General features: G+C 43.4%; 1 protein-coding gene across 1 annotated transcript; it reads right to left on the reverse strand.

The window, feature by feature from the left end:
- Positions 1-5,521: 5,521 nt before the first annotated feature.
- Positions 5,522-27,211, reverse strand: pcsk9 (proprotein convertase subtilisin/kexin type 9). Its single transcript, XM_033028760.1, has 12 exons — positions 26,921-27,211; positions 23,899-24,090; positions 22,182-22,305; positions 19,550-19,683; positions 18,450-18,591; positions 16,838-17,034; positions 15,174-15,357; positions 14,259-14,429; positions 11,533-11,681; positions 9,145-9,322; positions 7,457-7,617; positions 5,522-6,658 (listed from the first exon to the last, which is right to left on the reverse strand). Exons 1-12 carry the CDS (start codon positions 27,194-27,196, stop codon positions 6,458-6,460), a joined length of 2,109 nt encoding a protein of 702 aa, XP_032884651.1. The 5' UTR covers positions 27,197-27,211; the 3' UTR covers positions 5,522-6,457.

Consider the following 27,211-nt stretch of genomic DNA (forward strand, 5'->3'; position numbering starts at 1 on the left):
CATTCACCTTCCTTATGTTATATTTGTTATTTGACAGGAAATACGTATTATTATGCAAAAAAAATCCTTTTAGGTTTCCAACATTGCAATGAAAACAGTTTTATCATTTGAAATACAGTTCCCTGTTGGTCTTAAATCTTATTTGAAAAGAAGTTTCAAATAAAACAAGACATTAAAATGTTTATCTGGATGGATGTGCTGTATCTTCTCGAATATTTGCCTTCAAAATATTTTACTGATAAATAATGAAATGTTGGTCTTTGTGACAAACTTTTTTTTTAATCCTACTATTGTACGCTCTTACATGGCTGCCTCTGAAATGACCTGATTCTGTGAAAGGTGTGTTTGGTGTTGTGAAGAATGCTTTACTCTTTATCCATACAGTTTTTTTAAAACCTATGGAATATTCCTTTTTAGACTCTGAACAGAGCAGAGGGGGGAAGAAGGACAAAAGTCCAGTTCATGCGAAACAAATTGCATGTTTGATCTTATCTGATTAATTGGTCATGGTCCATAAAGAAGGGACATTGCTATTTGCAGGTGATGACCTGGAGGGTCAAGGAAGAAATACATTTGTTCTTTAGTCTAAAAAGCAAAAAGTGCAACCAGTAAGTCTTTGTCCTTTATTCCTAAACACCACTCCTAGACAAACAACGGTGCATTGTCCATGTGTGTTACAGTTAAATTCTGTATTGCCCAGGGAATGTTTGTATGCTGTAATGTCGATCTTTTTTTAATAAAAAAAGATATTGAAAGTAACTTAAAATAAAATGATTTTAAAAGATGTAGTCCCACTTTGTATACTGGTTTTAATGTGAATAGTGTACGGCAATGGTGTTTGTTAACCAAAAACACCAAATGACTTTATGAAACAAGTAATTCTGACAGTAACATTACATACATCTTGTGAACCCAGATAAACTTCATAACATTTGATTTGTAAACTTGCTTAGCATTTATATTTAGGGATTCTTTCTTCCTGCACCCATACCTTTGCCTAGTGTTCAGGGACAGCATCCATAAAGTGCTGTGATGAAACCAAGTATCAACTCACCACCCTGCCTTACACCACCCATAAAGCAGGACCTAAAATGTCCAACTGCTTTTCCAACTTTTGGACATGTGGAAGCAGGAATCCCACCCAAAGTTGTGAATATTAAAATCACTGCCTTCATTCTTTTGCTGTTGATATTATCCATCTCCTTGGCAGATGTCTGAAACTGAACCACACATTTACCTGCTGAGTTACTCCAGCACTTTCTGTCTACCAGACATTTACAACCTTGTTTTCCTAAGTAGTTAGTTCATGAGCTTCATACCATTGGTATGGACCAAATATTTCTACCTCCCAATACAAGTAACTGCAGATGCTGGTTTACACCAAAAAAAAGTGCTGGAGTATCTCAGCGGGTTCAGGATGAGTCCAAACTCGCTGAGTTACCTCTGCACTAAGTGCCTTTATTTCAATCTCCAGTTAGGTCCACATCTATCCCTTCCTCGGCTCTCCTGTCGAAACTCTATGTGGCTACCCTAAATGTTCTAATATATTGACTAGTTTCCCCTATTCTGCTCTCGACAGACTTGAGGTCACCTAAAACTTTGCTGTTTTTGTGCTTACATTCATTCATCTTTCTCTGGTGAAGTAATTCCTTAATTTTTAAATCATCAACTTTATTTTTTTTAAATCCCGTTTGATTTTGCAGCTTTGTGATCTCGTCTTCTCTCAGGATGTCTGACCCCCTGGTCAACTAATTGTTCTGCTGTTGGTTGTTGTGACATCGGCCCTCAGACCCAAGCTGTGGAATTCCATTTGTCTATGACATTCCCAGAAACCAGCTTTTCCCAAATTTGTCATCATCTGTTCCGATTCCTCCTCATGCGAGTCAATCATTTTGTTAACATTCCTGTAATAAAGCCTTGTCCTTTCATAAATGATAGGAGTAGAATTAGGCCATTCTGCCCATCAAATCTACTCTGCCATTCAATCATGGCTGATCTATGTCTCCCTCCTAACCATATTCTCCTGCCTTCTCCCCATAACCTCTGAAACCCATCTCCTTTTGCAGATGAATATGCCGTTTATAAATTTATTTATCCCAAATTAAACTGTCTTTGTTAACCCTGGCCTCTATATTTCTCCATTCCTGTGAGCATGGTTCTGTGTCCTTGACTGTTTTGGGCTTATTCATCAGAAGTCCCTGCATAACTTCTCTCTCCTTATAATTCCAATTTTGTTCCCCCAGTTAAAAATGCTCTTTAAATGCAAGTTTGGTTTTTGACACTTCTTCTTGCGTATGCGTGCACAGCCTAAAGTTGTAGGTCAACTTGTTCTATTTGATCTTGCTTGTGCATGTCGAGTTGATTGCATTAGTCAAAACAGGGTGGACCACATAAAGGTTGCAATCTCCCACCCAGTTTTTGACTGATTTTTTTTTTATAGAAGGTGAAATGCTTTTGAGCGCTAAGAAAGAAATAACTTGTATTTGGCATCTTTCACATCAAGAGATATAGGTATTTAAATTCACTTTATAGTGAAAGTATTGTCCAAGTGGATTTATGGTATAACACCCAGCTATGAGATAAAAGATTAATTGCTTTACGATAGGCAGAGTCAAACCAGAACTGCTGCTCATCTAATCTGGGAGTAATTACTGACCTGAATTATGCATCCACAAGCCACAGATGCTATCATGTGAAAAAGCTAAATTGCAAGCAAAAGGCTTTCAGATAATAGATCCCTTGTGTATGAAAGTCCTGAAATAAACCTTTCACCGGTTCTAAGAGCAATAGAATGTTAGGTTTTTCTTTTTTTAAATAAAATGTCTAGTGAGAGTGTGATAGCACAAATTCCTTCAAATACTACATTTTCACTTTGTGATTATATTCGGGTTAAAGGTAAATGGTCATACTATATAGTCCAGTCCATAACATTACGATTGCCTTGTTTCGGAACATTGTTCCATGAATTATTCACATGCAATTTTATGTCATTGCCAAACATGGCCATCAGAAGGATAGCTTGGAGCAAAGAGCCTTTGTATACCTGTTTGTAGGATATGAAGGTAGACAAAAATACTGCAGAAACTCAGCGGGTGAGGCAGCATCTATGGAGCGAAGGGAATAGGCAACGTTTCGGCCCGAAACGTTGCCTATTTCCTTTGCTCCAAAGATGCTGCCTCACCCGCTGAGTTTCTCCAGCATTTTTGTCTTGCTTAGATTTTCCAGCATCTGCAGTTCCTTCTTAAACATAAAGGATATGAGGACTGTTGCAATAGTTTAGATTATTTCATGGTAGGCTAATCCAGAAGATTAAAATGCGTGATATACACAGTGTGTTGATAGATTGGATTCAGACCTGGCTTGCTCAAATAAGACACGGGGTACTGGTGGAAGGGAGCTACTCTGGCTGGACATCTGTGACCTGTGGAGTAAAATTGTTCGATTCAACTCATGACGATCTAACACAAATATACCAAAGGCATGTACAAATTGTTTCGTTGCTATGCTAGTTATGATTGACATTCATCAATAATATTTCTTCCAGCACCAGCACTTAAAAGTAAATGCAATGTATTTAAGCATTGTATGCCAATCTCAGATGAAGGCAAAAATAACAATATCCTTTAATATAAAGGAGTTTTAGCTTTATTAATTAATTAAAAAAGTGGTACGTATACAAAACAGTACAAAAAAGTATAAAATCATTGCACAATCCAAACAAAAATATTTACAAAAGGTAGCAATAAAAGGTAGGATTGTGAAATACTTTGGCGATAATGATCTTGTATGTACACAATTGTTTTACTACCAATGGATGTGACATCCCTTTCATTTGCATACAGGGAATAGCAATGTTTATAATGCAGTTAAGCAATTCAGTATTTTGCATAGCAATAACATGCAGTTCAGCTACCACCTTTAATCTTCCATCATCCATTAATATGTGATTAGAAGCATTGATTGTATGGAATTACACGGATTACAGGAAATATGCCCTGCCAAGCAATGAGGTTCTACTCTGATGAAAGTTAGGTCTTTCACATTTGCAAAATGGGTTAATTAGTTGCCAGAATTACAAACTTTGTTCATTACAAAGTTTGTAATTACCACTATTTTAGCTTTCAGTGCATTTCATTTCCTCCTAAGGCATTCACTAAAACTAAGGTGCTTGTATCTAAGATTATCACTAGGATAAGTTACCTAAGATATGGTAAACTTGTGTCTCCTCAATGTTACTTTTTTTTAGCATAGATGGTGAAGGAGGCTTTTGGCATACTGGTTTTCATCATTCAGGACACTTGAGTATAGAATTTGGGATGTTATGTTGCAGTTGTATAAGATGATGGCGAGGCTGCATTAGGGACTATTGGGTTTAGTTTTGGTCACTCTACTAGAGAAAATATGCCCTTCAGCTGGAAATAGTACAGAAAAGATGTTGATAGGATTTGAGGGACTGAGTTATAGAGAAAGGTTGGGCAGGCTAGGATAGAAGACTGGGTATAAGTTCATAAGGAATAGGAGTAAAATTAGGCCATTCGGCCCATCAAGCCTACTCCGCCATTCAGTCATGGCTGATCTACCTCCCTCCTAACCCCATTCTCCTGCCTTCTCCCCATAACCTCTGACACCTGTACTAATTAAGAGTCTTGATTAGTATATGATCTTATAGGCATGGTAAAATTACATGAGGCATATGTAGGGTGAATGCACACAATCATTTTCCTGATTTGGGGGAAATTAAGAACCAGACAACAGATGTACGAGTTGGGATGTAGGAACTATCTCCATCTTGTATCACTCTAACAGGAGAAACGATGTCATATGATTCTAATCGGGTTGAGCTCAAAGCGCTCCATTGAATCAATTTCTAGTGATATTGTGAAATAATTACACATCCAAACCTGGGCCTTCCTGTTCCATACGCACCAGCGTCCAGTTCTTACTACCTGTATATTTAAAGATGTGATTGTGTACACATTACACTGGTTCACTGCTCCCTCCCTTGGTCTCAAGCAATTCCAAAAGCTTAATGCATTAAAGGGCAGAATATAGAAACAAAGAACAGCAGATGCTGGTTTATACCTAAGGTAGATACAAAGTGCTGGAGTAACTCAGCAGATCAGGCAGCATCTCTGGAGAAAAGGGATAGGTGACGTTTTGGGTCTAGACCAGACTTGTCTAGTCAGGTGTTTCTGAAGCAGGGTCCCGACCCGGAGTGTCTCCTTTTTCTCCAGAGATGCTGCCTCACCCGCTGAGTTACAGCAGCACTTCTAACTGTTTCGTAAACATTGGGATAGCCGCAGCCTCAACTACCTCCTCTGGCAGCTTGTTCCATACCACCTTCATCCTTTGTGTGAAAAGATTACCCCTCCGATTCCTATTAAATCTTTTTGCCTTGAACCTATGTCCTCTGGTCCTCGATTCCCCTACTCTGGACAAGAGATTCTGTGCATCTACCCGATATATTCCTCTCGTGTCCCGATTAAGAACAAAAAACTAATTCAAACTGCTAACAGTAGTGAATTTGGGGAAATGGCAAATAAGGATCCATAAATGTTGGCAAATCAAAATATTGTATGTGTAGCCATGTTCAACATGTTTGTTCTAGAGAGATCAGGCACCACAGTGAATTTCTGTCATCCCATCTGTATTTATTCAGTGAGTAACTGGGTATTATTTTACTTGTGCTGAAGAATGAACAGACCTAATCATTACTGTGCTCAGCTGCTACCAATGGTTGCGTTATTACTGACGTGTTCTTGTATAACTATCTACAAGTGAGTGTAGGATAGAACTAACGTACGGGTGATCATTGGTTGGTGCGGACTCGGTGAGCCAAATGGCCTGTTTCTACACTGTATCTCTAAACTAAACTAAGCTTGACGTTACCTATGTAAAGCTATAAACGAAAAAGCAACCACCCAGGAAAAAAAAAATAGTAAATCAAATTAGCTCCAGACATTTGACAATACCTGAGCTTTGGGTTCAGAAGGGCTGGGGAATTTGGCCTGTTTCTTTCCACTTGCTGTAAACTATAGACTGATTTCAGGAGGATGTGATTGAGCTCAGCTGTCAGGGAATGCAGTTCACCAATAGTTGCCCTGTTACCATCAACCGTGGCTTTGAGCTGGTTAAATGCGACCTATCCTTTCCCCTAGACTATACCACAGCAACATTGCCTACCTGCAGAAAAGAAGGGAATATATAAAGTTGAGACATGAACTGCAGATGCTGGTCATTTTAACAAAACATAGTTGTGGAGAAACTCAACTTAAGTATGATCTGTGGAGGGAATGAGCAGAGAATTCTGAAGAAGGGTCCCAACCCGATACATCAACTTTCCATTCCCTCCATAGATATTACCTGACCCCTTCCCGGGTTCTTCCAGCCCATCGTGTTATGCTCAAGTATACAAAGTTGGTGAGAGGGGGTGAGGGATAAAACCAATGGGCATATTTTACTCCAGGCCAAGGTTTGGGTCAGACTTCAGTTCTCTTCTCCTCCGGCAGCAAATGGCAATGGCTGCAGCACCTTTCGCCTTTCCAGAGGACATTACCATGCATGTGTTGTCCACGGGATATGCCCCATGAGTGTGGGACCCATGGGAATAGGCACTGCACCCAGTCAAGGTCCAGCCTTCATCACACGACGCCAACACCTGGAAGTTAAAGCGCAGATCAACAAACTCCGAATGCATCAGTGTGGGCAAGAGACATCTTGCAAACTCCTGCCTGAGGAAGTAAATTGGCCGATGTCCCATTCCCAGCAGAAACCGTGAGACCCAGCAAGCCAAACTCTTTGCTGCAAGATCAAATACTTCTTACATGTTGGCCCTGCCAACCTAACATATGCAAGCAAAATTATATCAAAACCGGAATACTGTTTTAAATTGTTCATAATTTCTAGGACCAAGGTTTGGCCATTCGGCCCATCTAGTCTATTCCGTCATTCAATCATGGCTGATCTATCTTTCCCTCTCAACCCCATTCTCCTGCTTTTGTCCCATAACCCCTGACACCCTACTGAGAAGATTTATAACTTATAAGAATCATTACTATGATCCTTTGCAATTCCCTTCATGAGGAAAAGTAACATTTTCACTGCAAGATATTTATTGATTGCAACTAATTATCAGCACTTTTTTATGCATTGTCAGATTTTAGAAAAACATTTTAACAAATGTGTGCTTTTGTTGTCTGCTAGGGAATTGATGGTCAATATAATGCTCCGAACCATAGATCCATTCAACGATGTTTAGAAAATGACTTTAGGATTAAAGATATGCTTTTTGTTTCTTTTGAGAGTGTGATCATTTGTTTTCCTGCAGAAAATCTATTGTAACAATGGAAACAGTTTACAACCCTATTTCCACTTCCCGCCACATTATCCTGAGAATATTGCTGTCCCTGCAGTTAAGAATTAGAAAGAATATTGAATATTTAGAATATAGTTTTACCTTTTCCATTTGCCCAGTGCGACGTTGTTCCTTCACCTTGCACTCGAGACTTGCAGCTTGACAACAGGTGGCATGTGAGGTTGTCTCCTTTTGTCCAAGACATTTGTTTGCTTGGGGCATGGTGGTATCACCAAACTTTGTAAAGGAATGCGAGCTGCAGCCTGCAAGGAATAGAAGGTTTTCTTTATTTCCTTCAGATCACTTTATCACTCTGCCGTTCAATAAAAATGTCCTGATTCTTTGCACACAATGAGGTTAATCAAATGGAGTAACTGCAATAACCACCCTTCCTAGCTCTAAGCAGCTTTCTGCAGAAGCAGAAGTGTACATGTTGGGTGTAATTTCAGATTCTCTGCAGCTCTGTAGTATATGTTTAATTTAATTTAGTTTATTGATACAGCATAGAAACAGGCCCTATGGCCCACGCCAACCAATGCTCCCTACACATTAACACTATCCTACAACTAGGGACAATTTCCAATTATACCAAGCCAATTAACATACAAACATGTATGTCTTTGGACTGTGGGAGGAAACCGGAGATCCCGTTCACACTAATTCTATGTTATCCCACTTTAGCATCTACAGCCTACACACAAGTTTGGGATGTTGGAGGCAGACAAAACTCTGGAGAAAACCTGCAAGGTCACACAGGGAGAAGGTGCAAACTCTACACAGACAGCACCCATGGTCTAGATCGAAGCTGGGTCCGTGGCACTGTGAGGCAGCAGTTCTGCCACCTTGTCTTTCACAAGGGGATTTCCATACAGTCTGTAAAGTCCCTCCGTTTATGAAAATTGTTAGGTCCTCCCACTACCTCTAACTCTGCAGCCCATCAGGAACTCTGAGGCAAAAGGTTCCATCTGAGCACAAGGATAACGACCTGAAACGTCACCCATTCCTTCTCTCCAGAGATGCTGCCTGTCCCGCTGTTACTCCAGCTTTTTGTGTCTATCTTCGTGCAAAATGCATAGACTGTCAAGTTATTTGCATACAATAAGGTTATGATTCAGAAATTGAAAAGTGCTTCACATTCAGTTTTCCATAGATATTTTCTGCTATTTACCCCCTTCCACATTTCTTCTGTAAACAATCACTAACGGGCCGTGTAAGGCAGAGCCCAGATGGAAATGTTACTCCCCAAAGTTCCCATCCTTTCCCTAACATTCCCATCTCTCTGACATCAAAGTTGGAGTATACAGCAATTGCTGTTGTTAGCATGATCTTCAAATTAGCAATAGAAAATGCTGGAAACTTCCAGCAGGTCAGGCAACATCTGTGGTTAAAGATCTTCAAAATTCATTCGCGACACAAGAGACTGCAGTTGCTGGAGTCTTGAACAAAACACAAAGTGCTGGAGGAACTCAGCAGGTCAGACAGCATCTGTGCAGGGAAATGGACAGGCAATGTTTTTGCACGGGACCCTTCTTCAGACTGAAGGTTCAAAATTCTTGAACCTGAAACATCTAATCTTATCTTCCCACAGATGCTGCCCGAGTTGCTGGGTATTTCCAGCATTTTGTTTTATTTCAAATTTCAAACAGCTACAGTTTTTTTCCCCAAGATCTTCGGAATACCAGTTGAGTGTAGCACATGGAACCCAAAAACAGGCACCATTTAATCCAAGCATCACCACGATCATAATCTTGCATAATCACCGCCGATACTATTCTCTGCACATCTCTTACCAGTGAGGACGTAATCCTTGTGTGGACAGCCTGCCGCTTGTGTGGTGCCATCATCAGCCACTGAACTTGCATTGATGAGACATTCAGCTCTGGGCCAAGAGCAGCACCTGGCAATGGCGTAAACCCCATCACTGCCGAAGGCATTGTGAGCTATACATTTCTTTGCAGCTTGCTCTTCCTAAGATAAAAATACAACAAGAATTGGAATTATAAGCAACCAAATAAATGACTGCATAAAATTTCCACTGCCAGTAATGCAAGAATTATTTTTAAACCAGACTTTAAAGTAGGTGTTAGACTTTTCAAGAGTAACTCAGCAGGTCAGACAGCACCTCTGGAGGAAAGGAACCAGAGTGCTACTGAAGAAGGGTTCCGACCCAAAGCATCGCCTATTCCTTTTGTCCAGAGATGCTGCCTGACCCCCTGAGTTACTCCAGCATTCTGTGTCTCAGCACTTCCTTCCTACACGTTAGATGTGCAGGGTTGTCATCATGTTCAATATAAATGGAACAGTGTGTTTAGGCTAATCTAATAAACTGATCAAGTTCAATCTCGGATCGCATATGCTATTCACTGTGGAAAGCCGTTAGTTCGGAATAGGCACTCCTCAGCAAATGTGATTGCAGAATAAGACCTTACTATTAATTTAATTAATATCATTAATTTAACTACAGTCTACTGTTGTTAATCTATTTTCACTGTTGTAAGCAGTCTTCCCAAAATAAGCTTTGATTACAGTTCTGAGGTTATACAACACGGTATCAATGAACCGGGAGATTGGTCCATTGAAGACAATCTCCTGGTGCATTGAAGGAGATTGGATTGTCAATGGACTAGCAGAACTATCAGACCACCAAAGATAGACACAAAATGCTGGAGCTGGAGTAACTCAGCAGGTCAGGCAATATCTCAGGAGATGTTGCCTGTCCCGTTGAGTTATTCCAATACTTAGTGTCGGAGCGGCCCAGCTCGAGGGTGGAATGGCGCTCCCGTCGGAGTGGCCCAGCCCGAGGTGGAATGGCGCTCCCGTCGGAGCGGCCCAGCTGGAGGAACGGCACTCACGTGAGGGCGATCCGGCTCGGGGCTGGAACGGTGCTCCGGTGGCTGGGACGGCGTTCTGGCGGCTATGACCTGAGTCCGGGGATTAGCCGCGGGCCAGCGGCTGCGACCGCTGGACTGGAGGGCGGCAGCTTCGACCACCCCGGGCCGCGGTGTTTGAGCCGGCCCGTTTGCGGGGTTCGGTGAGTCGCGGGACTGTTTGTGCCATCGCCCAGTGGGGAATCGCCTCAGCGAAGAGGGGGGAAGAGACTGCAGCCCTAAGATTTTTGCCTCCACCACAGTGAGGAGGTGCTTGGAGGATACACTGGTGGATGTTAATTTGTGTTTAGTGTTGTTTATTATTGTATGTATGACTGCAGGCACGAAATTTCGTTCAGACCGTAAGGTCTGAATGACAATAAAGGAATTCAATTCAATCTTCGGTATAAACCAGCATCTGCAGTTTGTTCCTACACATTTTAATAGATCACCAAATTTTGCAGCTGCATAATTTTTGCCCTTGCGTTTTCCTGAGGGGACGGTGATGATTTTCGGGCAGAATACAGGTACTATGTATTGGTGACATTAATAATTTGGTTAATATTAATAACGATAATATTGGGAAGGAGTGGAGAACTGGGTTGGGTAGCAGGGCACACAATGCACTTCCACTCCCTAACCACTTACCATCGAATTCTCTGAAACTGCTCTGATCAATTAAGGCCCCATTCTAAAGGAGATTTACCCACATTTTGTTTTAAAAGCAGGAACTTTATTTCTTAATTAGATACTTTGCCTAGTTAATTATATGTGTGACCTATTCTCAACTATTAAGCCCTGGTCTTGATTTTCTCTCATCCTACATATTGGGCACATTTCACATCCCTTGACCTTGTTCTCATTCACACTCTAATCACCATCTCAGCTCAGTCACTTCTACCCTCATTTTGCTCCCTAGACTTTGTGTGCCATCTTCTCTACTGTGCCATTGCGATTGGCATTGTGATCTATGTTTTAGAGGTACAGCACGGAATCAGGCCCTTCGGCCCACCGTGTCCGCACCGACCAGTGATCTCTGCACACTAACACTATCCTACACACTCTAGGCATAATTTACAATTTTACCAAACCAATAAGCCAACAAACATGTACGTCTTCGGAGTGTGGGAGGAAACCGGATCACCCGACGAAAACGCACACAGGTCACGGGGAAAATATGCAAACTCCATGCATACAGCACCCATAGTCAGCATTGAACCCAGGTCTCTGTCATTGTAAGGCAGCGACTCTACCGCCACTGTGCCACCCTCATGTGTTCTGATGTAGGCTCCTTGAATTTTTTTTTTTTACCTCTATATGTTCGCCTCTTCTCTTTCCGTTCTTCGAGAAACTTGAACAACTGAACATTTCCTCATCCTTGTTACAATGCGCTGTAGCCTTGGCTGAGCGTGCAAGCCCTGACCTCTTTGACCACACAGTCCGGCACAACAGCTGGTTATCTGTGAACAGATCAATTTTCAATTTTTTTTCAATTCAACTTTAATGTCATTGCACAAATACTGAGTATGGGTACAACGAAATGCAGTTTTGCGTCAGCCCGTAGTAGTGCAATATAGAAATTTAAAAAAAAAGAGGATACAGAATAATAAAAAATACAGAATAATTAAACAATGGGGACGGAGGGACCGGAGAAATCTATCGGCGGGACTCCGAGTTCAGCAATGCGACGGTATGATTGTGGAAGCTGTTCCTCATCCTACTGGTACGAGACCTGAGGCTCCTGTACCGCCTCCCTGATGGGAGGATGGCAAACAGTCCATGGTTGGGGTGGGAGGGATCTTTAATGATCTTCCCAGCTAGTTTCAGACACCGTTTTCGGTGGAGGGCATCCATGGCAGGGAGCGGGGCACCGATGATGTGCTGCGCGGTTTTCACCACCCGTTGTAGTGCCTTCCTGTCCGCAACAGTGCAGCTGCTGTACCATACCGTGAAGCAGGCGGTCAGGATGCTCTCGATGGTACACCGGTAGAAGTTGGTCAGTATCTGGGGGGACAGGTGGGCTTTCTTGAGCCTCCTCAGGAAGTAAAGGCGCTGCTGTGCCTTTTTGATCAGCTTGGAGGTGTTGAGGGACCAGGACAAATCCTCCGAGATGTGTACCTCGAGGAATTTGTAGCTGGAGACGCGCTCCACCTCAGTCCCGTTTATGTGGATGGGGGTATGTCTGCCCCCTCTGACCTTCCTGAAGTCGACAATAAGTTCCTTCGTCTTCTTGGAGTTGAGGACGAGGTTATTATTGGCACACCAGGTTGTCAGGTGCTGGACCTCCTCTCGGTAGGCTGACTCATCGTTGTCACTGATCAGTCCTACCACCGTGGTGTCGTCAGCAAACTTAATGATGGCGTTGGATCCGTACTTAGGGATGCAGTCGTGGGTGAAGAGGGAGTAGAGGAGAGGGCTGAGCACACAGCCCTGTGGCACGCCGGTGTTCAGTGTTATAGTGGTGGAGGTGAGGTTGTTGACCCTAACAGACTGTGGTCTGTTGGTGAGGAAATCCAGTGTCCAGTTGCAGAGGGAGGTGGAGATGCAAAGCCCGCTGAGTTTGGTGATCAAGCTGGCGGGGATGACAGTGTTGAAAGCGGAGCTGAAATCAATGAACAGCAACCTGATGTAGGAGTTGTTGTTGTCCAGGTGGGTCAGGGCAGAGTGTAGGGCCGCCGATATGGCGTCCTCTGTAGACCTGTTGGCCCAGTAGGCAAACTGATGGGGGTCCAGTGTGGGGGGGAGGCTGGCTTTGAGGTGAGCCAAGATCAGCCGCTCAAAGCACTTAGCAATGACAGGGGTGAGTGCCACTGGGCGGAAATCGTTGAGGCTCCCTGTGGCTGACTGTTTGGGCACTGGCACGATGGTTGATGTCTTGAGGCAAGTGGGGACAACACCCTGGGCCAGTGAGTGATTGAAAATGTCGGTAAAGACTTGGGATAGTTGTCCAGCACATGCCCTAAGCACCCGGCCAGGGATGCCATCGGGGCCGGCAGCTTTGCGCTCATTCACCTTGCTCAGTGCATCTTGTACAGCAGAGGTGGAGAGACTGAGGGGTTGTTCATTTGGGGGTGGAGCAACTTTGATGGCTGGGGTTTTGTTATCTCGGTCAAAGCGAGCATAGAAATGGTTTAGCTCGTCAGGAAGGGTGGCGTTGTCTGGGGGAGGGGTGTTAACTTTCTGGTAATCGGCAAGGGATTTGATTCCTTGCCACATGCGCCTGGGGTCAGAGTTGTTATGGAAGTGCTCCTCAATCCGCCGTTTGTGATTGAGTTTGGCATTCCTAATTCCCATTTTCAGATAGGCCCTGGATGAGCTGTATCCCTCAACGTCGCCAGATCTGAAAGCGGCATCGCGAGCCTTCAGTAGGAGTCTGACCTCCCTGCTCATCCACGGCTTCTGGTTAGGGAAGGTCTTTATTTCTTTGTGGGTAGTGACATTATCGGTGCAGAATTTTATATAGTCCATAACTGTTGAGGTGAATGAGTTGATGTCCACTTGTGAATTGAAGGTGGACTGGGTAGCAAACAGACTCCAGTCTGTCTGCTGAAACTGCTGCTGTAAAACAGAGACAGCCCCCTCAGGCCAGACCTTCACTGTCCTCGTGGTAGGTTTCACACGTCTGATCAGAGGTGTGTATTTCGGGAGCAGGAACAGAGAGAGGTGGTCAGACTGACCAAGGTGTGGGAGGGGGAGGGTTCAGTAATATTAGTGTAAACTAAGATGGCACATTAGTCAACTGTCTCAATATATCTCCTACATTTCTCTTTATTATATGGGTATTGATCAAGCAGTGATGTGAGGGGGTGTAGGTACATGCTAACTCCCTCCCTCTGTGGGGAAAGTTTTGGCAAGAAGTGAAGTTGCACTGTTCATTCTTCAGGGAGATTTAGTATACCTCATGTACTTGTACTGAGAATTCCCTCAATCATTTGTACTACTGGATAGAACAACAGATTATTAACAAACAACTTGCAATACTTCCTAATTTATAGAATGGAACTATCCTCACTGATTCCCGTTTGCTTTTCACTCACCCATTAGCACAGGCAAAGTCAATCTTGCAATCCTGTTGGGAGTTACCAGTCGCTGTTCCTCTGGAAACCAGACATCATTGATTGCTTTCTTTGTGGAGTCATGAATTAGTCTCTGGCGTAGTTCAGTTACAGTGATGTTGGGATCAGCATTCATTATCATCGCTGCAATGCCTGTGAAGGAAGAAGCAAGTCAAAAGGTAACCTAATGAACAGCATTGACTAAAATAAACTGCAGTTCTTTAACGGTCTCAGTAATGCACATAACCTTTGTCCTACGTTATAGTCACTGACGAGGGTGTGACAAGTAGGGACAAAGAACGGCACAATGGCGCAGTGGTAGAGCTGCTGCCTTACAGTGCCAGGGACGCGGGTTCGATATGGACTATGGGTGCTGCCAGCGTGGAGTTTGTACGTGACCGATTGGGTTTTCTCGGGATGCTCCGGTTTCCTCCCACATACAAAAACATACAGGTTTGTAGATTAATTGGCTTCAGTAAAGTGTAAATTGCCCCTAGTGTGTGGGATAGAGCTAGCGTACGGGGCGATCGCTTGTCGGAGCGGACATGATGGGCCGAAGGGTCTGTTTCCACGCTGTATCTCTAAAGTCTAAAAAGAAAGGGACACATGAACACCCACCAATCATGCAAAAAAAACTAAAATATGCATGACTAGAGACATGTGTGTACACATCAATCCCATAATAGTAAGAGTGGATATGTGTCTTCCTCAAGGGTGGCAAATTTACGGTGCTGGATATGCCTCTGAACAAAGACAGTGAGGCTTAAGAAACGTGCAAACTCCACACGCTCAGTACCCGAGATCAGCATCGAACCCAGGTCACTGGCGCCGTGAAGTAGCAACTCTACTGCTGCGTTACCGTGAAGCTCCCTTTTCCTCAACCGTGCTGCCGTGTACCTGCCACATGCGCTGCTGACTGCGATGTTCCGCTCTTCGAGGTGAAGCATGTGACGCAGTCACTGGAAGCACTGACAATGTCATCGCCAGGAGCAAAGATGTCAACACAACGACCAGAATTAGTTCCCACAGTTCCGGTGGTGCTTGGCTGGTTGTTATAATTGGTGGAACCAACAGTGATAACCTGAAAGAATCACAAGCTATTAATTAGAAGTTTTTTTTGTACAATAAATCTTCTCATATTTTGTTTCCGTTTACATCACTAAGTTGCCCAGCTATGATACATGCATCCATTAGCTGTAATAAGAAAAAAGTTATCAAATTCTCCAACATCCAAACCAACTGGAATTGATTCAGTTAGAACTAATTTAAAGCCTTATGGGCCTGTCCCACAGGCGATTTTTTAGGTCGACTACAGGCGACTGCCACTAAATTTTCAATATGTTGGAAATTTTTCGGCGACAGTGGTGACAATTTTTGCTGTCGTAGGTTGACGTAGGTGTTGTCGTAGGTTGTCTCCAGGTGCTGTGGGTGAATTCCATTAAAACCAGTCCCTGGCAGTCGCCTAAAGAGTCGCCTAAGTGGGACAGACCCATTAGGCCTTAGATTTACGATGATGCTGCCAGGACTCAAGGGCCTGACCTATAGGAAGAGGTTGAGCAAACTAGGACCATATTCCTTGGAGTGCAGGAGGATGAATGGTGATCTTAGAGGTGTACAAAATCATGAGAGGAATAGATTGGGTAGGTGTACAGAGTCCCTTGCTTAGAGGAGTTGAAGTAGGAATCAGAGGACATAGTTTTAAGGTGAGGGCAGGGGCAGGGGGGGGGGGGGGGGAATTATTTAATAGGAACCTGAGGGGTAACATTTTCACACAACGGGTGGTGGGTGTATGAAACGAGGTGCCAGAGGAGGTAGTTGAGCCAGGTACTATTGCAACGTTTAAGAAACATTTAAACAGGTACATAGATAGGACAGGTTTAGAGGGATATGAGCCAAAGGCAGGCAAGTGGAACAAGTGTAGCTGGAACATGTTGGTCAATGTAGGCAAGTTGGGCCGAGTGGCCTGTTTCAGCGCTGTATGCCTCTATGAAACACCTAACTTTTAATCCTGTTATTTTAAGAATTCTGATGTGTGCCCTCTTTAGATTATTAGAATGGTAAAGCATCTATAGGGACAATCAAGCTGATCGATTTAGATCTTTTATAGCTAAACAAAATGGTCTAAAGTTCTACAACTCATAAGCTAAATATATATCACATTCCCAGTTTACACATTTAAGGTGAAAGGAGAAAGATATTATAGGAATTTTTTCACACAAAGGGTGGTGGGAGTGGGGAACGAGCTGCCAGAGAGGTGGTTGAAGCAGGGACTATCGCAATGTTTAAGAAGCAATTAGACAAGTACATGGATAGGACAGGTTTAGATGGATATGGTTCAAACACAGGCAAATGGGACTAGTGTAGATGGGACATGTTGGTCGGTGTGGGCAAATTGGGCCATAGAGCCTGTTTCTGCACCGTATAACTATGAATCTATTGAGTACATACACATAGCTCCACATAGAGGGGCATTCTGTAGAAACCCCTCACATCTGACACCCCCTCCCCGCATCAAATGACCCATCAACAGAGCTTCTTCACAATCAGAAAGACGAGCGTACCTCTGGTTCCGAGGCGGGCGAGTACAAGCAGGCATCGTCCTTCTGGTTCCCGGCAGCTGCAATTAACGCCACGCCAGTCCATGCCAACTGTCTGCAGGCTGAGTTCAGAGTCTGGCTAAACCCCCCAACAAAAGGCAACAGCACGATCAAAGGTTTGTAGGGCTGAACAATCAGAGTTTTCCTGATGAACTCCAAACCTGAAGAATAGAGGAATAGTAATTATCTTTAATCTTTTGTATATATAATCGTGAGAGGCATAGTTAGTGCAAACAGTCAGAACCTTCTTCCCAAGGTGTAAATAGTCCAACACTAGAGGGCATCGTTTAATTCAATTTAGAGATAGAATGGAAACAGGCCTTTCGGCTCAACAAGTCCACGCCGACCAGCGGTCTCCACACGCTAACGCTATCCTACACACACTAGAGACAATTTACATTTACACCAAGCCAATTAACTTACAAACCTATACGTCTTCGGAATGCGGGAGGAGCACCCGGTGAAAACCCAGGGAGAACATACAAACTCCGTACAGACAACACCTGGAGTCAGGATCGAACCCAGGTCACTGGCGCTGTAAAGCAGCAACTCTATCACTGTGCCACTGTGCCGCCTACTCAACAGGTGACCAAGTAATGGAGAAACTGTACATTCCAACGGTATTAAAAACAGGCCAAATAATATTTGGGGAGGGGGAGGGGGGAGGGGGAGGGGGGCAAAGGTGGTGTACATTGAGTTTTAAGAATTGAACAATATCTTTGACATTTGGTGTTTGTTTCAGTTTTAAAGCACATTTGAACATGTAATTAAGTACCACATGCATGCCCATCATTGTTGCAAAGTTCACTGTCAAAAGGATCTCTGGCAGAAGCCGCTCTCACACAGCAACAGGAATGCACGTCTAATGCTAAATCTCCAGGCAACGCGGTGAACTTGCTGCCACAAAATGCTCTTCAAAATCATGTACCAACACAATTGCTGCCTCTTTAAACAGTGACAACGTTGTGGTAACGTTTAGGTCCAGATTTTGAACAAGTGATATAAAAAAAGTACGCACGTCAAATTCAATTGATAAAAAGTGAAAGATTGTAACACTTTTTATAGTTTAATTTATTTCTGGAATTCTTTGTCTCCTCAACTCAATGTTCTAACTCTTTAGATTGACACAAAATGCTGGAGAAACTCAGCAAGTCAGGCAGCATCTCTGCAGAAATCCAAAGATGTTGCATGTCCTGCTAAGTTATTCCAGCATTTTGAGTTTATCTCTGGGGTAAACCAGCATCTGCAGTTCCTTCCTACACATTCTAACTCTACCTCTTCTCCAAAATTATTCTCATTGAGACTTCAATCATTTGATATACCCTATTTTACATTTTTTCTGGCCATCAATTGATAAAAAGTGAAAGATTGTAACATACTTTTTATAGTATGGGGGGGGGGGGGCATGGTGCATCTATCCAATGCACCATTTCCCCGCCAAGCTGGTGAATGTGTAAAACCACTGTTAAATCTGCATAAAGGCGACTGTAAACTGGGCAGCAGAGTAATCACAGGGATGACTTGATGCAGCTCACACTTGTTCACTTTTGTCCCGGTGCAAGGATGAGCCACTCACCGGCCAGTGCTCCGCTTACAGTCCCCCTGCCCTGACAGTTGAGAATCCTCACAGTGCGCATGTTTGCTCCTTTGGCAACGCCCGAGTCGCGCCCGCTCACCACTCCCGCAGTGTGTGTCCCATGGTTGTCGCATTTATTAGCCTGCAGGGGCAGGAGGCATTCAGTGTTAATAACACACACGCATCTCCAGGTTAACGTCCACATCACAAGCCAGCATGACCATTTGTCAACAGCAGATCAGAAATGCTGGAACTCTCCATTATAACGGTGCTGTTGGTGACATGAACACAATGGAACAAGTAGCAGCTCCCACCCCACTACCCCATCCCTCCACTGCCTGTAATGCTGGTTTAATATGTATGTGTGTTTAACTTGCCACTCGGGTTTAAATGACTGTAAAATGCTGAGTATCTTTACCACTCGCTGTATGAAATGAAGAAGCCATTCACCAACTTAAACTTGAAGGCTACTAAAGATGGACAATAACCCCATTGGCCTTACCGGCAATGCCCAAGTCCAAAATGCTTTCTTAAGAAAAAAAAGGTAGAATCCTAAAGGCAAGATCAATCTTGAGTCTCTACTGTACAAGTACATTTTTAGTTTAGAGATGTAACATGGAAACAGGCCCTTCCGCCCACTGGGTCCACGGTAACCAACAATCCCCGTACACAAGCACTACCCTACACACTAGAGACAATTTACAATTGTTACTGAAGCCAAATTAATCTACAAACCTGTACCTCTTTGGGGTGTGGGAGGAAACCTGAGCATCTGGAGAAAACCCACACGGTCACGGGGAGAACACGTACAAACTCCGCACAGACACCACCCGTAGTCAGGATCTAATCCGGGTCTCTGGCGCTATAAGCCAGCAACGCTACCTCTGTGCCATTGCCCACTATGTTAGTGAATCTTTTAGATTAGTCGTCCCAAGCACATCAATATTCCAGTTATCTTTGGAGTAAGGAACGAACAATCAAACCAGGTACCAGTTCCCCTAACTTTTTGTACAAATCTCCACCCCGATCCAAATTAGTTCATGCAAATCATTATTTCATTTGGCATGGAGATTGCTGAACTATTTTGGCGACTAAGTTACCTGGTGGTAGAATCGAGCGCCATCTTCTTCTGGGACTCTTTCAAATTCTGTGACATAAACTTTCCCTTCAATCTCACGGTGGTTGGTCTGCACACTTGTGTCAAGTAAGTAAACTTCTGCCAGTTCGCCGTTATCTAACAAAATATAAAGCGAGTCATTAATGTATTCGTTTACAACCTACATGTTAGAGGAAAGCCACAAAGCAATGCTTTCTCACCTAAACAAAATCATGAGGTGACCACAAAATTTGCACTGCAGCGCCTTGGCCAGTCTCGCTGCAGGGTGTGGGTGCAAGAATGTACAGCTGTAGTATAAACGGTTCTGAGATTGAAGTATATTCACTTCATGCGAGTTGCGAATGAAGATTTTTTTTTTTTTTTTAATTATTTTTATTAGAAGTACGGTAAATTACAATAACACACAACACATATATCTTAATACATTTTTTGTACCGCTTCATTTTTTTTTTTTTTAAAGCTTTAAGAAAAAGATAGAAGTAAGGAAAGTAAAGAAGGTGCGCAAGAGTTGTGAAGTGCAAGAGAGTGTTGGGAAAAGAAAGCCCCTTAGAAAAGAAGTTAGAGAAGGAAGTAAAGTAAGAAAGTAGACCCTAGAAAAGAAAGAAAAAGAAAGTAAGGACAATCGCTCTATTATAACATTAAACTCCGCAGAAAGACTACCAACCAAGTCTGTTTTTGTTGTTTTATCTCCCAATGCCAGGTCCTGATACCATTTATTTATTTATTTATTTTTAAAATTACTATTGCACCTCATGCTTGTAATAGGTCCATAAACGTAGACCACGTCTTTTGGAATTGGTTTGCTTTACCTGCTAAGAGGAATCTCATCTCTTCCAGATGTAATGTTTCAAACATATTTGATGTCCACATTTTTATTGTTGGTGTGGGCGCATTTTTCCAGAATTTAAGTATGAGCTTTTTTCCCATTATTAGCCCGTAATTGAGTAAATTCTTCTGATACACGTTTAATTCAGGGATACCTTCCGATATCCCAAAAATGATCCATGAAGATTTTAACTCTGAACAAAGAGGGAGCCGGCCTGGGGGTCTGTTGAGAACAAACAGGGACGGGGCATGGGGGAGAAGGAAGCGGGTCTATATTCCTTCTCTCCAGCGATGCCGTCTGTCCCACTGAGTTACTCCAGCATTTTGTGCTTATTTTGGGACTATATTGAATACTTATGTAACATTGTCGGCTCCCTATACATGGCGACCCTTTGCATACTTGTGTACTAGAAACATAGAAAATAGGTGCAGGAGTAGGCCATTCGGCCCTTCGAGCCTGCACCGTCATTCAATATGATCATGGCTGATCATCCCAATCAATATCCCATACCTGCCTTCTCTCCATACCCCCTGATCCCTGTAGCCACAAGGGCCACATCTAACTCCCTCATAAATCCAGCCAATGAGCTGGCCTCAACTACCTTCTGTGGCAGAGAATTCCACAGATTCACCACTCTCTGTGTAAAAAATGATTTTCTCATCTCGGTCCTAAAAGACTTCCCTCTTATCCTTAAACTGTGACCCCTTGTTCTGGACTTCCCCAACATCGGGAATAATCTTCCTGCATCTAGCCTGTCCAACCCCTTAAGAATTTTGTAAGTTTCTATAAGATCCCCCCTCAATCTTCTAAATTCTAGCGATTACAAGACGAGTCTATCCAGTCATTCTTCATATGAAAGTCCTGCCATCCCAGGAATCAGTCTGGTGAACCTTCTCTGTACTCCCTCTATGGCAAGAATGTCTTTCCTGTATTTCACTGTACCAAGTAATCATGACAATAAAGTAATATTCAATCAATCAATCTGCTTTGTGGAAATCTTCGATAGTGGCACAAAGTTGATAATAAAATGAACATCATTAACCTTTAACAAACCAACCCGTGTCCCACCTGGACTCGTACCGATTTCTTCCCTACTCATCCCCCTCCATTCCATCCTCTGGCTTCACAATTCACAACTCTGCAATACTTTTGATGGCGATCTCTGGCCTTTGTCCAACCATCTGCCTGTCAACCTATCCTCACACCTATGTTCACCAATGACCTGCCGTGCTTTGGCCTGCCCATCCTCTCTTCCAGCTTTCTCCCTCCCACTCCCCCGCAATCAATTTAAAAATAGGTCTTGACCCTGAGACGCTACCCATCCACGTTCTCCAGGGATCCTCCCTGATCCGCTGAGTTACGCCAGCACTTTGTGTCCATTTTTGTAAACCAGAATCTGCAGTCCCTTGGTTCTACCATTAATCCTTTTAACAAGTAGAAACTAAAAACACCAAATCATAGAATTTCCAAAGCTGAAAAAGGTCAAGAATTTTGAGAGGACACGCAGGAGTTAGAGACAAAGAACTGAAGATGCTGGTTTATACCAATGGGAGACACAAAGTGCTGGAATATCTCACCGGGTCATGTAGCATGTAATGAGAAAAAAGATAGGTGATATTTCAGATCAGAGCTTCTTTAGATTTAATGTAGTGGGTGGGGGGGGGGGGGGGGGGGGAAGGGATTAGTTGCAGAGCTGGAGGTGAGAATAGACCAAGACCAGTTGTTAGTTTAGCTTCTCTCATTACTAATTTCTGAAAGCTTGTTAAATGTCGATACAAAAAGGACTCACTTGGTGGGGAATACTGTTCGGCTGTGTTCTCTGAATGAACAATTCGATTTAGATTCCATGGGATGGTCTGAGCAAACAAGGACGAGTCTTCTTCAATGTACTCAAGGTGAGGTAACCTCAGGGCCTGTGCAAAAGATTTAGCAAAGTACACACATCTAAATAGATATTATTTATACAGAGAGAGTAACACGAATAGAAAGATTTGCATTGATGTATAATCTTTCTAGATATCAAGGGGCACTCCGAAAGCACTTTACAACCAATACCGTTCTTCTGAAATGTAGTCACTTTTGAAATATGAGTAACATATTAATTTGCAAATTAACGGCAACTTGAACGGGTAATTTTTTTAAGCCATTTTGGTTAACGGTTATATGTTAGTCGGGATACTAAAGAGAACATTATAACAACCTGTTATTTTTCTATTTTGTGATTTAAAATGGAACATGAGTCCAACAGAAAGCACTCCCAATGGTGCAACATTCACCCTGTACTCGGCTGGGTGTTGATATAATATTGATTATAACCTCATTGAAACGAAGAGAATAGTGAAAGGCTTGGGTAGAGTGGGTGTGGAGAGGATGTTTCCCCTCGTGGGCGAGTCTAGGGCTAGAGGTCATAGTCTCAGAATTAAAGGACGTTCTTTTAGGAAGGGGATGAGAAATGTCTTTAGTCAGAGGGTGGTTGATCGGTGGAATTTTTTGCCCCAGAAGGCCGTGGAGGCCAAGTCAGCGGATATTTTATAGATTCTTGATTAGTACAGGTGTCAGAGGTTATGGGGAGAAGGCAGGAGAATGGGGTTAGGAGGGAGAAATAGATCAGCCATGATTGAATGATGGGCCAAATGGCCCAATTCTACTCCTATCACTTATGATCTTATATTTGAATCTCCAGAATAAGGCCTGAGCCTATGATTTTACTCTAACTTTGTTCTAACTTTCAAGTATAAAGGGAATGAGTTTGTCTGGGATCCACGAGGATTGCAGAAACCATCCATATATTGTGGGCATCAAATGTTTACTAACAATAAAACATATAATGAAGTGAGTCTAAAGCCCCTAGAGGAAGTTGTTTCGTCATCTGTGTTGGTTTATACCGAAGATCAACACGAAAATCTGGAGTAACTCAGCAGGTCAGGTAGCATCTCTGGAGAAAAGGAATAGGTGATGTTCTTTCTTCTGTGTACCTTTTCATATCTCTCGTTTCCTTCTATCCTGATAGACTGAAGAAGGGTCTCAACCCAAAACGTCATCCATGCCTTTTTCTCAAGAGTTACTCCAGCTTTTTGTGCCTATCTTCGGAATGTGTGTACAAATGTTCTTCAGTTTTTTGTAAAGATGTTAACTGTGTAAATAAGTATGTTCTGAAGATTGTGCCAAATGGTTTTTCCCTGCCCTGCCCTATTACTCATTTGGGCTTCCAGATGTTCCTGTATAAACTAAAGATGTTATGAAGATATTATGCAATGGGCTGGTAGAAAAGTCAGATTCTGCAGAATAGTGCTCTGCCACAGCTTCCACTGACTGCACCTGGGAATATAAACCATTCACCTGCATTACATTTCAAACAAACACACACAGATAACGCTTGATCCTACTGTCCTCACTCCCATACCAACATTTAATACTGTGCTCCTTCTTGTCCATGTTTAACCCACTTCTCAATCCCTCCCTCTGACCCCATCCCGCATTTAGCAAAGTGGAGGCACCAGGTTTACCATGTCCAGCACGTCGCTGCTCATTTTGATGACAAAGCCCTTGAAGACCTCATGGAAGACCATAACAAGTTCAGACTTGTAGCCATGCCTGGCTGCCTTGGTAGAAAGCCTGTGTATTGTGCGTTCTATCTGGGATTTGTGAGTGTTTTCTTTTAGCACCACTATGTATTGGCCAGGCAACCTCCAAGCATCCTGGAAATAAAATAAGAAGAATTTATTGTAGATAGATCATCATGAGAAATTGATTTTTATCTCCACTATAAATCAGAACATCGTTTAATCAGCCAGTTAATCAGGGGCGGCACAGTAGCGCAGCGGTAGAGTTGCTGCCTTATGCCCCTGTCCCACTTAGGAAACCTGAACGGAAACCTCTGGAGACTTTGCGCCCCACCCAAGGTTTCCGTGCGGTTCCCAGAGGTTTTTGTCAGTCTCCCTACCTGCTTCCACTACCTGCAACCTCCGGCAACCACCTGCAACCTCCGGGAACCACACGGAAACCTTGGGTGGGGCGCAAAATCTCCAGAGGTTTCCGTTCAGGTTTCCTAAGTGGGACAAGGGCATTAGAGCACCAGGAACCCGGGTTCAATCTGACGACGGGTGCTGTCCGTACAGAATTTGTATGTTTTCCCAGCGACCCGCACGGGTTTGCTCCGGGTGCTCCGGTCTCCTCCCACACACCAAAGATGTACACGTTTGTAGGTTAATTGGTTTCAATGAAATTGTAAATTGGTCCTAGTGTGTGTAGGATAGTGTTAGTGTGCAGGGATCGCTGGTCGGCGCGGACTCGGTGGTCTGAAGAGCCTGTTTCCGCGCTGTATCTCTGACCTAAACTAAAAAAACTAAATGGTCAATTGTTTAAACGTCTGTTTACTTGTTGAGTAGCTGGACTAGAGAAAACTAAATGTTTTCTCTAGTTCATCAAAACCATTAAGCAGAAATGTTTTTCGTCAATTAACAAGTGAATTGATCACCACACCAAACGAGATCTAACAACAAAAGAACTTAATTGCACTGGTTAGAAAAGATAACTTCCTGATACATCTTGTAGCACAATGAAGACAATGAAACAGCCAAAGCAGCAGGAGCATGGTTTGACAAAATGCAACGCAAACCTTTATGGAGATGTATAGTTGTGCTACACAAAGTGCCATTGACCTGATACTTTCACTCTGATTCTCCCTCTTCTGTACTCACTGGAGTTTTGATGGATGAGGGGGGATATTGAAATTTACTGAATAGTGAAAGGCTTGGATAGAACGCATGTGGAGAGGATGTTTCCACTAGTGAGTCTAGGACTAAAGGCCACGGCCTCAGAAGAAAAGGACGTACCTTTAGAAAGGAGATGACGAGGAATTTCTTTAGTCAGAGGGTGGTGAATCTGTGGAATTCATTGCCACAGAAGGTTGTGGAGGCAGTCAATGGATATTTTTAAGGTGGAGATTGACAGATTCTTGATTAGTGCGGGTGCCAGGGGTTATGGGGCGAAGGCAGGAGAATGGGGTTGAGAGGGAGAGATAGATCAGACACGATTGAATGGCAGAGTAGACTTGATGAGCCGAATGGCCTAATTCTGCTCCTGGGACATGAATATATGACCCACTGAATGTCCTGTTTCATTTCAAATATCCATCATCTGAAGAACTACGTGCCTTTGAACTACGATGCATCTAAAAGTACAATCCGTCCCTCTGTTAAGTAACTGCACTGTACATTTCTTGACTCGAAGTGACTAACATGTATTTATGGAGACGTGCTGTTCGCCTGGATGCTGTAAACAATTTGAAACATTTAGATAACCTCATTTTAGTGGCTCGTTAAACATCGGACCAAACACGACACCATTTGTTTTACCCACATTTCTTTTTGGAAAAATAAAATAAACCACAATTGCAACGAGTAGATAGAAACATAGAAACATAGAAATTAGGTGCAGGAGTAGGCCATTCGGCCCTTCGAGCCTGCACCGCCATTCAATATGATCATGGCTGATCATCCAACTCAGTATCCCGTACCTGCCTTCTCTCCATACCCTCTGATCCCCTTAGCCACAAGGGCCACATCTAACTCCCTCTTAAATATAGCCAATGAACTGGCCTCGACTACCCTCTGTGGCAGGGAGTGCCAGAGATTCACCACTCTCTGTGTGAAAAAAGTTCATCTCATCTCGGTTTTAAAGGATTTCCCCCTTATCCTTAAGCTGTGACCCCTTGTCCTGGACTTCCCCAACATCGGGAGCAATCTTCCTGCATCTAGCCTGTCCAACCCCTTAAGAATTTTGTAAGTTTCTATAAGATCCCCTCTCAATCTCCTTAATTCTAGAGAGTATAAACCAAGTCTATCCAGTCTTTCTTCATAAGACAGTCCTGACATCCCAGGAATCAGTCTGGTGAACCTTCTCTGCACTCCCTCTATGGCAATAATGTCCTTCCTCAGATTTGGAGACCAAAACTGTACGCAATACTCCAGGTGTGGTCTCACCAAGACCCTGTACAACTGCAGTAGAACCTCCCTGCTCCTATACTCAAATCCTTTTGCTATGAAAGCTAACATACTATTCACTTTCTTCACTGCCTGCTGCACCTGCATGCCCACTTTCAATGACTGGTGTACCATGACACCCAGGTCTCGCTGCATCTCCCCTTTTCCTAGTCGGCCACCATTTAGATAGATGCCGTCTGTTCACTTCCAGTTTGAGGCAAAGCGCGTACAAGCGGCAGATTTTAAACCCACAATGCTGGAGTAACTCAGCGGGTCAGGTAGCATCTCTGGAGAAAAAGAGTAGGTAGCGTTCCGGGTCGAGACCCTTGTTCAGACCGCTGAGTTACTCCAGCATTTTGTGTCTATATTTGGTGTAAACCAGCATATCTGCAAGTTTCTTCCGGCAACACACGGCAGATTTTAAACATCATTCTGCTGGTGGGAACAGTGAAATGTTCCCAAGACGTGTAAAATACTCAGCAGTGAACAATAGACAGTGAAATAACCCGGAGAGGAGCAGAACACTGAGACGGGGCTTGCTTACTGCGTTGGAGCGGCGGAAAGGTGCAGGTTTGTTTTGGTTCCTTCCCGTAGGCTCAACCTCAGGGTCCTGGAGAGATTCTCCCTCCACGAAGGCGAAGGGCAGGCCGGTCAGTTGTTCACCTGCAAAGTGCGAGCCGGCCGGGAAAGATGCAGAGCAGAAGAGGATCAGTAACCGTGCCCAGAAACTGCCCATGTTGTGGGAGAGGGGCTGGTCAGATTGTGGTTCAGGAGTCCTGTTCTTGCTGGCGTTGAGCTCTCTCGGTGGCTTCTGGCACATGTAGCCGCTTTATAT

The sequence above is a fragment of the Amblyraja radiata genome, chromosome 10 (genome assembly GCF_010909765.2).
Source record: "Amblyraja radiata isolate CabotCenter1 chromosome 10, sAmbRad1.1.pri, whole genome shotgun sequence".
NCBI classification, from domain to species: Eukaryota; Metazoa; Chordata; class Chondrichthyes; order Rajiformes; family Rajidae; genus Amblyraja; species Amblyraja radiata.

What these genes read in the sequence shown, in the direction of transcription:
- pcsk9 (XM_033028760.1), bottom strand. Translation starts at nt 27,196, where the DNA reads ATGTGCCAGAAGCCACCGAGAGAGCTCAACGCCAGCAAGAACAGGACT. An exon ending in CGAACAGTATTCCCCACCAA is followed by an intron (nt 19,684 to 22,181) that starts GTGAGTCCTTTT and finishes ATATTTTGTTAG; the next exon opens with ATAACGGCGAACTGGCAGAA. An exon ending in GACTTTGCCTGTGCTAATGG is followed by an intron (nt 11,682 to 14,258) that starts GTGAGTGAAAAG and finishes ATCTGTTCACAG; the next exon opens with ATAACCAGCTGTTGTGCCGG.